At 40.4% G+C, this 13203-nt stretch overlaps 2 protein-coding genes across 5 annotated transcripts in view; one reads left to right on the top strand and one right to left on the bottom strand.

Moving 5' to 3' along the window:
• GEMIN5 (gem (nuclear organelle) associated protein 5) overlaps nt 1-7597 on the top strand; it is a gene marked incomplete at its 5' end in the record, with an annotated part of 39532 nt that extends 31935 nt beyond the window's left edge. Inside the window, 5 exons of the mRNA XM_005870528.2 lie at nt 1356-1610; nt 3246-3408; nt 4584-5088; nt 6357-6453; nt 7051-7597. Of these exons, the coding sequence (XP_005870590.2) occupies nt 1356-1610; nt 3246-3408; nt 4584-5088; nt 6357-6453; nt 7051-7218 (1188 nt within the window). The remainder of the gene's footprint in view (nt 1-1355; nt 1611-3245; nt 3409-4583; nt 5089-6356; nt 6454-7050) is intronic.
• Nucleotides 7598-9490: 1893 nt separating this feature from the next.
• CNOT8 (CCR4-NOT transcription complex, subunit 8) overlaps nt 9491-13203 on the bottom strand; it is a 12803-nt gene continuing 9090 nt past the window's right edge. For 3 of the 4 annotated variants that reach the window (XM_014543143.1, XM_014543145.1, XM_014543146.1), the window contains 2 exons: nt 11824-11934; nt 9491-9978 (listed from right to left, as the gene is read on the bottom strand). In XM_014543143.1, the coding sequence (XP_014398629.1) occupies nt 9829-9978; nt 11824-11934 (261 nt within the window). In that variant the 3' untranslated portion in view covers nt 9491-9828. Of the gene's footprint in view, nt 9979-11506; nt 11553-11823; nt 11935-13203 lie in introns of all 4 variants that reach the window. The other variant, XM_014543144.1, reaches the window with a different exon arrangement.

Genomic DNA, 13203 nt, shown 5'->3' with positions numbered 1-13203 from the left:
AGATGACACTTCCACTGCCTTGTGTGTGTGTGTGTGTGTGTGTGTGTGTGTGTGTGTGTGTGTATGTTCCCTCTGCCTTTTTTTGACACATCAAAACTGAGATGAGCCGAAACCGGTTTGGCTCAGTGGATAGAGCATCGGCCTGCGGACTGAAAGGTCCCAGGTTCTATTCCGGTCAAGGGCATATACCTGGGTTGCGGGCACATCCCCAGTGGGAGGTGTGCAGGAGGCAGCTGATGTTTCTCTCTCATCGATGTTTCTAACTCTCTATCTCTCTCCCTTCCTCTCTGTAAAAAATCAATAAAATATATTAAAAAAAAAAAAAAACTGAGATGACTTTAAAGGCAGCACTCTCACCTAGTTTCCAAAATATATAAACATTTGGTCCGTGTTAGATGACTTTGCTTTGTCCGATACTAACATGAACTTTTTCAGTTCCTCTTTCCCTTGTAGAGTAACCAAGCCTTAAAATAATTCCTAAGAGTAACCAAGCCTTAAAATAACTCCTAGCTGGATATCCAAAGCCCAAAACAAATGCTAGGTAAGGACATAGCTTTCCAAGAATTGCAAAATAAAAAGGAGGCAGAAGTAGTACATACATCCTCAAAGATAGTGTCACTTGGTATAGTATTCACAAAATGACCAAATCTAGAGAAATTTTAATTTATTCACAACAGAACGTTTTCAGAATGGTCATTTAGCATCACCTTTGTCCTCCTCAACAGCACCTGTGAGTTTATGCTGCCTGTTGTTCTGATAGGGTATTCTGGCAGCGGCACAGAGACCTTCCCACGCGTCACTGAGGAAGTAGTGTTTATGGGGCATACAAGGAATCTCACGGCAACTAAAAACCAGCAAACATCAAGGTTTCCCAGGCCCTTCTCTGGCTTTCTGTTCTCTTCCAGCAACTCTCTGTTAAACCAGTTTGGACATGGCCCCTACCCACTGCTCCAGCTCAGATCTACAGTTTGTCTGCTCCCGCACCTTCTGCCCATTAGGCTCTCTCTTCTCTGTACTCCCCTTGTCTCAGGTCTGGGCAAGGGAAAGAACTGGGTGAGCCCAGACCATCTTTTCTCAGACGGGCACAAATATTGGCTGATCTGTGTGTGTCTTAAATTGCAGTGGGCAGGGCTGGAGTTGGGGTTTCATGTTATAAAAATGGTTGTTTGGGCTCCAAGGGCTATGGAAGGAATTCCTCCAAAGGATATCTGGAAAAGCTGTCTGCTAGATCACTCTTCCCCTCGGGTACAACTCACATTGGGCAGGCAGCCACGAAGGGGGACACTGAGAACAGGGAGGCTGTCTAGTCAAGCACTTTGCCTGCATAACAGTTCCTCTCCTTTGTTGGGTTCCAGGGTCAGAGACTGGTGTTTTGCCTTCATGAGCTGCTCTCTAAGCACCGGGAGGAAAGGCAGCTGTCAGAGGGCGAAAGCGCTTCCTCATCTTACAACACCTGGTCCAGCGGCATCGCAGGGCCCCTCCCGGAGAGGGTGACCGCAGTATGGAAGAGCGCCTTCAGCCTGGACACCCCCGAGCAGTACCAGGCAGCGCTGCAGCAGCTGCAGACGATCAAGTACCCATCTGCTACAAATAACACTCCCTTCAAACAGGTACCTGTCTGCATGAGCTTCTCATATTCATCACTCAGTTGTAGGAATTCTCCTTCATCGATGCCTAGTATAGTAAGGAAACGAGTCGATGCCAGTTTGCATTTCAGAAAAGATCAAGGCAGGCCCAGGCAACCTGGAAAGATCCCTTCAGACTAACTAAAGCCCTTTAGCTTTGAAGTTAGATTTAAATCGGCATTCCCTTTTCTTTTTTTTTTTAAATTTATGGGGGTGACATTGGTCAACATGAACATAGAGGTTTCAGGTGTAGGTTTCTGTGTTACAATATCTGTATATTGTTGCACTGTGTGCCCAGCACCCAAAGTCAAATCTTCTGTCACCATTTATTGGCATTCCCTTTTAAAAGGAAAAAAGAAGTCTAAATATATAGGAAAGCAGAGAAAATGTTCAACCAGAGTTAACAAATGTTCACATTTGTCATTTTTGTTTCATAGTATTTTGGGGGTTGTTTTGTATTTTCTTGTTTTTTGGTAAAGGAAATACAATCCAGTTCAAATCCCTTGTTCTATTCCTCAGTCCCATTCCTAGGCACCGAACACAGCCCCTATGTCAGACCATATGTATCATTTTATTCATTGCTTGTTGCAATGACCATTGTTTGTAAAATCTATCCAGGGATCAAATTGATTCATTATAACTATTCTACCCATCCTATGAATATATATCTCAATTTACCTATTTCTCTTTTGAAAATGAGGGGATATTATTATATTTCTGATGAACGAGACTTCACTAATGATATAACACTTTGGAAAACAGTGTGGCAGTTTCTTATAAACATTCACATGCCCAGTGACCCTGCAATCCACTGCCTAGATACTTCATTAAAAGAAACAAAACCGGGTGTCCACACAGCCTTGTGCACAAATGATTATAGCTTAGTCACAACAGCCAAAAGCTAGAAACCGCCCAAATATCCATCAGCTGGTGAATGGATGTGCAAGCTGTGCACATCCATACAGAGTACTATACTATGCAGCAGTAAAAAGGAACAGACTACTGATACACAAACAATATCAGTGAAGCTCAAAAGCATTATGTGAAAGAACCAAGACACAAAAGACTACATACTCCACGGTTCCATTTACATGAATTCTAGAAAAGACAAAACTGTAGTGGCAAAAACCAGATCAATGGTTGCCAGGGGCTGGGGAGAGCGAACTGGCTGCAAAGGGCACATGGAAATATTTTCCAATGATGAAAACGTCCTGTTTTGATTTCTGTGTAGTTACAGCACATATATCTATATAGATATGTATATATTTATCCAAACTCATCAAATTGTTCACTTAAAATTGATAATTTTCTTATAGTTCAGATTTGCTTGTAGTTGTTTTTAATTAGATTTTAGTTCCAGAAATTCACTTTTTGTTTTAATTAAACACAAATGTGAAGGCATTTTCTTAACATGAGCAGATTTAACTCAGACAGTATACATTGTTGTGTAACTAGATATGAAAGCTTCAGGTAGGGAAGCAAAAATGAATGGTGGAAGGAGGACCTTTCTTAAATGTAGACTGTGTGTACTTCTGTCCAAGTGCCGTTAATAGGAACATTGTGGTGTCCCTAGTGCTTTCTGTGGGAGGATGTTTAACAGACTCTGGCCTCTCCCTCCAGCTCCTGCTTCACATTTGCCATGACCTGACTTTGGCAGTGCTGAGCCAGCAGGTGGCCTCCTGGGACAAGGCTGTGGAAGCTCTGCTTCGGGCTGTGGTCCGGAGCTACGACTCGGGGAACTTCACCGTCATGCAGGAAGTGCACTCGGCCTTTCTTCCTGAGGGTAAACGACCCCACGCACACCACTGACCGACGGCTCTGGGATGGTTATTGGCTAGTGGTGTCATTTAGTAGAAAGTTTGAGCTCTTACCTAGGCTCCTAAGAGAATAGCCAGAATGTCTGAGCCCTTTACCTGGCCCTACCTTATGCCTCGTACTTATTTTCTACACAGTTTAAGAGCAAGAGAAGTAGCCTTGTACTCATAAATTAGTAAGACTGGAGAAGCACAAAAGATAGGCACTTCTTGCTCTGGCTGGGTGGCTCTGTTGGAGTGTCGTCTCACACACCAAAAAGGTTGCAGCTTCCATTCCTAGTCAGGGCACATACCTAGGTGTGGGTTCGATCCCCAGTCAGGGCATGTACGGGAAGCAACTGATGAATGTTTCTCTCTCACATGGATGTTTCTCTCTCCTGCCCCGCCCCCTCTCTAAAATCAATAACATATCCTTGGGCTCCTAAGAGAATAGCCAGAATGTCTGAGCCCTTTACCTGGCCCTACCTTATGCCTTGTACTTATTTTCTACACAGTTTAAGAGCAAGAGAAGTAGCCTTGTACTCATAAATTAGTAAGACTGGAGAAGCACAAAAGATAGGCACTTCTTGCTCTGGCTGGGTGGCTCTGTTGGAGTGTCGTCTCACACACCAAAAAGGTTGCAGCTTCCATTCCTAGTCAGGGCACATACCTAGGTGTGGGTTCGATCACCAGTCAGGGCATGTACGGGAGGCAACTGATGAATGTTTCTCTCTCACATGGATGTTTCTCTCCTGCCCCGCCCCCTCTCTAAAATCAATAACATATCCTTGGGTGAGGATTAAAAAAAACAACAGATAGACATACTTGAGTTGCATAGTCACTAAACTATATCACTGTGATTTTTTTCACAGACACAATAGGATCCCCCGAGCCGTCAGTCAGACAGATTGAATACATTTTATATCATGACCGACTAGCCTGTAGCAACAAGAACATTGTCCTAAAATACTACTTTTGTGCATTAAGTAGGTTCCCCCAAATGTTTAGCTTTGGTTGGCTTTTGGTGGGAGGTATATGGTCCCATAGATCACTGCTGTCTTTTCTTGGAGTCTCTTAGGCGATAGGAAACAACATGCAGGTAGGAGGCCAGATTTCTGGCAGACAGAGAAATGCACAACCCCAAGTCCTTTCCTTCTTTTCCTAGGCTGTGATCACCTAAGAGACAAGCTGGGTGACCCTCAGTCCCCTGCCACACCAGCTTTCAAAAGTTTGGAGGCCTTTTTTATCTATGGGCGTCTGTATGAATTCTGGTGGTCTCTCTCCAGGCCTTGCCCTGAATCTAGTGTCTGGGTAAGGGCTGCTCATAGAAGGACAACCTCTGTTGAACAAAGCCAGCAGTTGGATGATGCCGGCTCTGAAGAAACTGACACCCAAGCTCCTCAGCCAGAGCCAAGCAAGCCTCCAGAACTAGACATGAGACTCACAGAGGAAAGTAAGCGAATGCTGAACACTTGTAAGGAGCTTTTTTCAGAAAAGCACGCCAGTTTCCAAAACTCACAGAGAACTGTTGCTGAAGTTCAGGAGACCTTAGCAGAAATGATCCGCCGACACCAGAAGAGTCAATTCTGCAAACCCACAGCGAATGGTCCTAATAAAAATGACCCTGAACAGGAAGCCGAACAGCCCCTCTCTAGTCCTCAGAGCCTGGGGTAAGTACTGAGTCAATACACGATGGAATTAAAAATACCCTCCTGGGTTCTCACAGAGTCACAGCACAATCAATACATGACAAGATAGGTCAGGACACTTGGAAGCAACATGATTTAGTGGTGAGCACACAGGCTTTGGAGCCAAACGTGGGTTCTAGTCCTGGCCCTGCTGTGAACTCAGGCAAGAGTCTCAATGTCTCTGAGCTTTAGGTCCCTTGTCTATAAATGGGAGTACCAACTCCTACCTTGCTTAAGAATTAAATGAAATCACAAAATTATTAATAACAATAGTATAGTAAAATACTACTTTTGTGCATTAAGTAGGTTTCCCCAAAAAATTAATCAGTAAAATGAGATGTATTGCATCACTAATGAAAACCATTGTTTAGTTCTGTACTATCACAAAAAAATACACAAAGAGGGTAGTGCACAGAACTGCTCACGAACTGAGAAATCAAATGATCGGATGCTGTAGCATCCTAATCACTTCAGTTGAAAAGAGGGACCAGATGGATGACAGGAGCCCATCACCAGGCACTGTAGAGCTTGCATTATTATAAGGCACTTTGCTATGGGTGTTTGCAGTGATCAAGTTATTGATTCGTTATTCTGATGAGTGCCTTTTACCTTATGCCCCCCAGCACAGGGTCTAAAAACATAGCAATTACAATACTGACCAACTTAAAGCTGTTATTAACTTTACAAATTAAAATTAAGAAGCTTTAACGTCCCTATGTTAATTGCTCTAAAAATACTCCCACTGAAATCTTGATTCAGAATTCTGAATTACTTCTCCAATAAACTACAACACTCTAAGCAGCTTTAGGTTTGGTTTTAATAACAAGAAAAACACTGAAAAGTTCTCTAACCCAGTAGCTCTTAACCTGTAGATCACAGGACCTCCTTTGAGAAGCTTAACACTCTTCCAGGAAAAATGTGCGTCCATACACCCCATGAGTAAGAGCCCGGCTCTACCCATTCCCCAAATGAAGCTAGGCCCTCTGCTCTTGGCTGCAGATTGAATCCCCCAAGAGTCCTGTATTTCATTGGAGCTGTGTGTCTAAGGAGTGGGGATTTGGAATATGATAAGGAATAATATTGCATTTTGAAAACTTTATGTCACATATTAAATTGCCTTCTCTTAAACTTTTCTTAAAGATGGGAGATAAAGACCCAGGTGATAAGGGAATTTTATTCATAGGCAATTGAAATAAAAGTTACCCAGGGCAAGACAAATATGACTTATACTTTTTATTATTATTTACCAGTAAAGAAGAGAAAAATGAGCCACTTTCTCTACCTGAATTAACCAAAAGGCTTACGGAGGCGAATGAGAGAATAGCTAAGTTTCCTGAGAGTGTTAAGGTAAGATTTATAGCAGTTCATTTGGTAAAACATTACTTTTTGTAATATCAATTGACTATACCAAATTCTTTAAGATCATCTACTTTTCAGTTTCTGAAATCTCTACACATTTGAATGTGCTTAAAAGTTAGGATCTAGTTGCCTTTGGTTAGCTAAAATGTTTTGTGAGAGTAGAATTGTTGACAACACAAGCAATTTTATACCTCAGTCTTCAGAGAAACCTAACAAATTTTGTAACTGGGAGGTAAAGTAAAATTAGTGTCATATATTTGATAGCTTACAGATGGATAAGTGTATTTGGATGTGGCCCTGGTAGTAATAGAAACATCACTTTTTAAATTAATTGGAGTAGAGCTCTAGAAGATTGTATTGGTTGGAGAAGGACGTCCCAGTAAACATTCCAGTTTTGAGTATCATCTCCTTAGAGTAACTGATGAAGAACAAGGCATTGCCTGTCTTCTCTCACAAAACATCGTGAGAGAAATGGCTCAGCTGTGCCTGAGAAGTGTCAGTTGAGACTTTGAGTTACTGGTGCCTTCTATGCAGGTGTTTGTGGCTCTTTCGAAAATGCTTCCTTGTTTCACTCTCATCTTTCAGACCTGGCCCTTCCCAGATGTGCTGGAGTGCTGCCTGGTCCTGCTTCACATCGGGTCCCAGTGTCCTGGCAGCGTGACCCAGGAAATGCAGCAACAGGCCCAAGAGCTGCTTCAGAAATACGGCAGCACTAAAGTTTACCAAAGACACTGCCAGACCTTCTGCACGTGAACTTTCAAGGACCTTTAAAATAAATTGCATCAAATTCAAAACGTCTTGACACCTTTCATCTCTGCCAGGCATTTGCTCTGATCCTTAGATGTTTTTGCAGTGATCCAAATAATACAAAACGAGGGTCAAGTTTGAATCAACTCTACCCTTAAAAACAATCTGACTTTGGATTCAGTTGTGGTTTCCTACTAAATGATCATCAAAAGCCAGCAGTTGTTAGAACACCTGCAAGAGTAACTGTTGGTCATCTCTAAAGCCTTATGTAGATTTCATCCAAAGAGGAGAAACTTTTAATTGTCCATGTGTTATGTTCTTATACACAAGCTACCTTTATAAATGCTTCCCCTCATCATAAACAGTGTCGTTCTTGTTTGAGATAGAATTGCTGTAGTTCATGACGATTGGTATCATTTTTAAATTTTTTTTGTTAACTTGGGCTCTTCTCCCCTTCTACTCTACTACTACTAACTACACTTCTACTGAATGTGAAACAGGCCTCACCCATCATGTTGAGTCTATCCTAGGTCAAAAACTTGGTTTTGTTTCATGTAATTGCTTGTTTAAAATTATTTACTAAAGTGTTAGAAGAACAAATAACTCAAATGAGTCTTATCCCTTCAGTTTTGATGGTGATCAAAATAGCTCAGAAAGAAATTAGTTTCAGTTGTTCTTAATCTTTTTTGGATCACAGGAGAATTAGATTGAAGCCACAGATGATCTTCCAAGAAAAATGCATATTCCTTCCTAATTTTGTATATGTAAGTTTTGGATTATTGGACTCTGACTTTTGGATCATGCATAATGGACCCTACAAACTAATTAATTACAAACCCTTGTTCTTGTATTTATTTATTTTTAAACTAATGAGAATTCTTTTGAGGTCTGTTCTTTTCTTTGGTTAAATAGTTGAACAATGTCAGGAACAGATGTTTCCATAATATCCCAGTTGCTAGAACATAAAAATTAGACAGTTGGGTGGGGTTTACGAGGCACACTCTTTCCCAACAACTGAACTGATTCATGACTTTTCTGCAAGAATTTCACTAACAAGCTAATTCACCACATATATAATGAGTGGTCCCAGGAAATAGAGTTAAAACTGGTTTCCAAGTAAGGCCAAATAATCAGCGACGAGTGTGAAGTGTTCCACTTACACAGCTGCTCATTAAAAGCTTCCTTCAAAGTGAAGCTTTCTGTATGCGCGCCAACTTGTGGATAACGGAGGCAAGACTTTGGGGCTAGACAAGATGCTCTGTAACCAACCGTTAAAATGTCCATTTCTAGAGCCAGGAATTCATAGCTATAAAAGATCAAACCCGCATGCCAGTAGTTAAAAAGAAATCTTTATTATACAAAATTAAAAACATAAATATATTTACAAGCATCTTAAATACCAGCTTATAATACTTGACATTTTTGAATCATTTCAAATTGAGTTTTCTATAAGCTTTTAAAATGCAAGACTATTCATCCACTTCAGTGAGTTACCAGTTTCATTTCCACCATTGCAAATGGGTTTCCAAAATTGTCCATACTGTCATTTAAAAAAAAAAATACAGTGTACTTTTTAAATGACTAGTTTTGGGGGGAAAAAATCACAGTCCTGAGCTTTCTACCCCAGTTGTGGGATATTACTCCACGAGAACTCTGTAAAACAAATTCCTTACTGCCCTGTTTATATGAACTACTAAAACTTTTTGAAGATTCACATTTCTGGTACTCACATTAATCCATCTCCCTAACTTCTCAGGTTTGCTAAAAGGAAAAGCGGAAAACAGAGAAGAGAGGTGGGGGAATACAAATGCCCATCTGAAATCACAACAGACTTAGGATTCAAAAATCTGATCTTAACTAATTTCTCAAATCTGTGATTTTGTTATATGAAAACATAAAGTGATTTCAAATGATGCACATGTGACAGCAAATCTCAGTGGCACAATAGGATATAAAGACACTTAAGTGGTTAACTTAATGCCCACTCTGGTGTTCCTTATGAATAAAGAGTAGACAGGTTCAGTAGAATTTTTTTTTTTTAAGGTAAGTTATTATCTGGTCTTCAAATTTCAGCACTGAGCATGTAATTCATTTCCATGAGGAAAGCAAATGTCCTGGAGAAGGGTCAAAAAAAAGGAAAAGACTCAACACCTATCACCCACACTTAAGAATACCATTTTGTTCTACTTTTCCTGGAAGCCCTCAGCTCAGCTGAGAATCAGAAGTCTTCATCCTCAGAGATTAGCAACAAATTTAAAAGAAAAAGAATGACAACAGGTAAGAGTTATATACATTTTACTAGTTTGTTTCTCACTCGTCCTGGGTATTTAAAAAGGTGTCAAATGAGCCATGGATGCTGGTGGCAGGAGGCAACTGGAAAAGAGGCCTAGGGATGAGGAATACATAAGACTTGTTTACAAATTCAGAGAAAACTGCCCTCTTCTGGATCTAAAAGACTTCTTTGTCTTTAGTAAAACAGAAGTCCTTCTGCGCAGTGGAGATGGTAAGTACAGCTTGCTCAAAAGTAGCGGTTTCTCTTGGGGAGGAAGGTAAGTATACAGTCAGCACAGTGAGCACCATTCTGGGGCCGGCCCGCTCCGCAGAGCCTCGCCACCATCACTGCTGCATGTTGTTGATGATCGCCAGGATGCTCATCTTCTCCTGGGCAGAGTCCACATCCTCATTCTGCTTCTGGGCCACTCCCGTGCCCAGGCCATAGAGCCGCCCACAATACTTGGCATCATCAATACTGTCCTCAAAAAACAACTGCAGAATGGGACAGAGAACCCGTGGTAAGAATCATGCCAAGTCTCAGTACTACCACATCAGCACTTCCCGGCTCTCTCAGAGCCCTCAAAATGTAACCAACTAGAAATTAATTCCATACAGAAAGGTTCCAAACCTTTCCATGCTCCTTTGTGAACGGACCTATTTTCCATGAGTTCTTTTACTACTAGGATCCCTGTGCTGCTGCTGCTGTTTAAGTACAAATGTCCCATTTCGTCCCTTCTCTTTAGCAGGCAGTGCAATGGTTAGGAGCTTGGGCTCTACAGACTGACTTCCTGTGTGACCTTAGGAAAGTCACTTCAACTCTCCGTAAGCCCCTGTTCCCTATCTATAAAACAGTAATATTGTAACAGGTTGTCATGAGTGAGATAATGGACATTAACCACTTATAACAGGACATTATTTCAACCCTGGCACAACTGGGCAGAATGACTTTGTTGGGGTGCAGGGGGGCTTGTCCAGTGTAGGATGTGTAGCAGCATCCCTGGCCAGTAGCACACTGCCCCCTCAAGCCTAACCCCCAGGTTGTGACAACCAAAATGTCTCCAGACACTGCAAAAAGTACTTTGGGGGACAAAATTAGGAAGAATGATGCTGTCAGCTTTGTTCTTTCTCAAGATTGCTCTATTTGGAATCTTTTTGTGGTTCCATGTAAATTTTAGAATCGTTTGCTCTATTTCTGTGGAAAATGCCATTGGAATTTTTGCTTTGGGTAGTATGGACAGTTTAACAATATTAACTCTTCCAATCCATGAGCACGGATTATTTTTCCACTCATCTGTGTCATCTTCAATTTCTTTCATCAATGTCTTATAGTGTTCAGTGTACAGGTCTTTGGTTAAATTTATTCCAAGGTATTTTATTCTTTGTGATGCAATTATAAATGGGATTTTTTTTCTTTAATTTCTTTATATTTCATTATTAGTGTAAAGAAACAATAGAATTCTGTATATTGATTTTGCATCCTGCAACTTTTTTTTTAATTGATTTTGAGTATAAATGGGATTTTTTTTCTTTAATTTCTTTATATTTGATTATTAGTGTAAAGAAACAATAGAATTCTGTATATTAATTTTGCATCCTGCAACTTTTTTTTTAAATTGATTTTGAGAGAGAGAGGAAGGGAAGGAGGGAGGGAGGGAGGGAGGGAGGGAGGGACACTGATTTGTTGTTCCACTTGCTTATGCATTTATTGGTTGCTTTTTGTATGTGCCCTATCTGGAGATTGAACTTGCAACCCTGAAGTATCAGGACAATGCTCTAATGAACTGAGCTATCCTGCCAGGGCTAGTATCCTGCAACTTTACTGAATTTATTAGTTCTAACAGTTTTTTGGTGAAATCTTTAAGTTTTCCATAGATAATATCATGTCGTCTGTAAATAGAGTTTTACTTCCTCTTTTGATCTACATGCCTTTTATTTTTCTTGCCTAACTGTCCTAGCTAGAACTGCCAATACCATGTTGAATAAAAGTAGCAAGAGTGAGCATCCTTGTCTTGTTCCTAACCTTAGAGCTACTGATTGTGATGTCAGCTGTAGGATAAGTGGGTGGTCTACCAAACGTGTTCACATAATAGAAATTGGAAGAAAAACAAATAATTACAACAATTAGAGCTGCTAGGAACACCAAATATTCTTTTAGATTTGGGCATGCTGAGTGGCCTCCATTTCAGAATGCTTCTTTGCTTTCCAAACTATATTTAATATATTGAACATAACAAACAAAAACAAAAAACTGCTTTCAATGTAGTTATCAAATTCCAATAGACACTATAAATTTCAACAAACCTCAGCGCACAAAGGTCATCCATCTCCTTGCCTTACCTCTTTCATCCTGAAGAATGCCATTCCTGTCAGCAGTGAGTCTGAGCCTGCCTGATGCTGCCTTCCAATTCTCTGCAAATCTAACTGATCAGCAACTTCCTGAAGACCTCCCTGGAGATGTAAGGAAAACAAAGATAATATTACAGACCCAACACTCCCCTACTAAAGTCAATGAAGCCCATTCTTGAGTTTACTTCTTTTGGTGATGGAACAGGCCATTTACTTAACAGGCCTTACCCTAGCCCTCCAAATGATACATTGTGTTATGTTCCATTTTTCACTCCTTTTTTCTCTTTATCATTAATTTTGTCAGATCTTTGCTCCATAAAATATTAACTGCTATACAACAAGGTTTAAGAAATAGTAAATGCCAGCCCTGGCTGGGTAGCTCAGTTGGTTGGAGCATCGTACCAATAAACCAGGGTTTCAGGTTCAATCCTCGGTCAGGGCACATATAGGAAGCAACCAGTAAATGCCTAGGTGGGTTGAACAATAAATCGATGTCTCTCTCTCTTTCTCTTGCTCTCTCTTCCTTCTTTCTCTCTAAGGTCAATAAATAAAAATTATTTTAAAAGAAATTAAAAAAGTAGTAAATGCCAATCTAATACAAAACAGCAAACCTCTTATATCAATAATATATTTAGGGTAGAGAGTTCTTAAACTATCTAGGGAAGCAACTTTCCACCTTTTCCATTTCATGGCACACAAATTAACTGCCAAAATTATGCGGCATACTATTTTTTTGACGATCTGACCCTTTTTGTTCCAAAGTGACTTTTTCAAAAATCAAGTGTTTATAATTGTATGTAAGGATATCAAGTACCAAGAATTAATCAGATACAACCTTATTATGTGACGTGACCAATAAAACTCAACGCTTATTATATGACCTATATATTTATGGTTCAAGACAGAGCATTCACATCAGACAGCTATGTGTTGGCTGTTGTCATTTTTTTATTTGATAGTCTAAGGGAAAAAATGTCAATGCCTTTAACTAAATAGTCAGGTATTACAGGTTTTGCGGCACACCAGCTGAAAACTGCTGGTGTTGGGTTAAGAACTCCTCTGATTGGAGTCTGGTATGCTATAGACTCCATTCCTGACAAACTGCACATACACCTCCTGTTACCAACTAGTATAGGCCTTAGGTGAAGAAAGCCTGCCTTATGAGAGAAGTAGAGGACTCCCTTTATGCCACACAAATTCCTGTGGCAATTAGCTATATATACAACCTGTCTAGTACAATGTTGGCATCTAGGAGGTACTCAAGAATGCCTGCTGAACAAATAACAAAGCAAGATGATAAGTCTGCTTTTTTTTTTTTTTTTTTGCTGTTGTTACTAGCTTTAAGAAAAATATTGTAGGAGACCAAGATGG

Source organism: Myotis brandtii, unplaced genomic scaffold (genome assembly GCF_000412655.1).
Source record: "Myotis brandtii unplaced genomic scaffold, ASM41265v1 scaffold32, whole genome shotgun sequence".
Classification (NCBI taxonomy): domain Eukaryota; kingdom Metazoa; phylum Chordata; class Mammalia; order Chiroptera; family Vespertilionidae; genus Myotis; species Myotis brandtii.
Note: the sequence above shows the minus strand (reverse complement) of the source record. Positions and strands in the feature narration are given on the sequence as shown.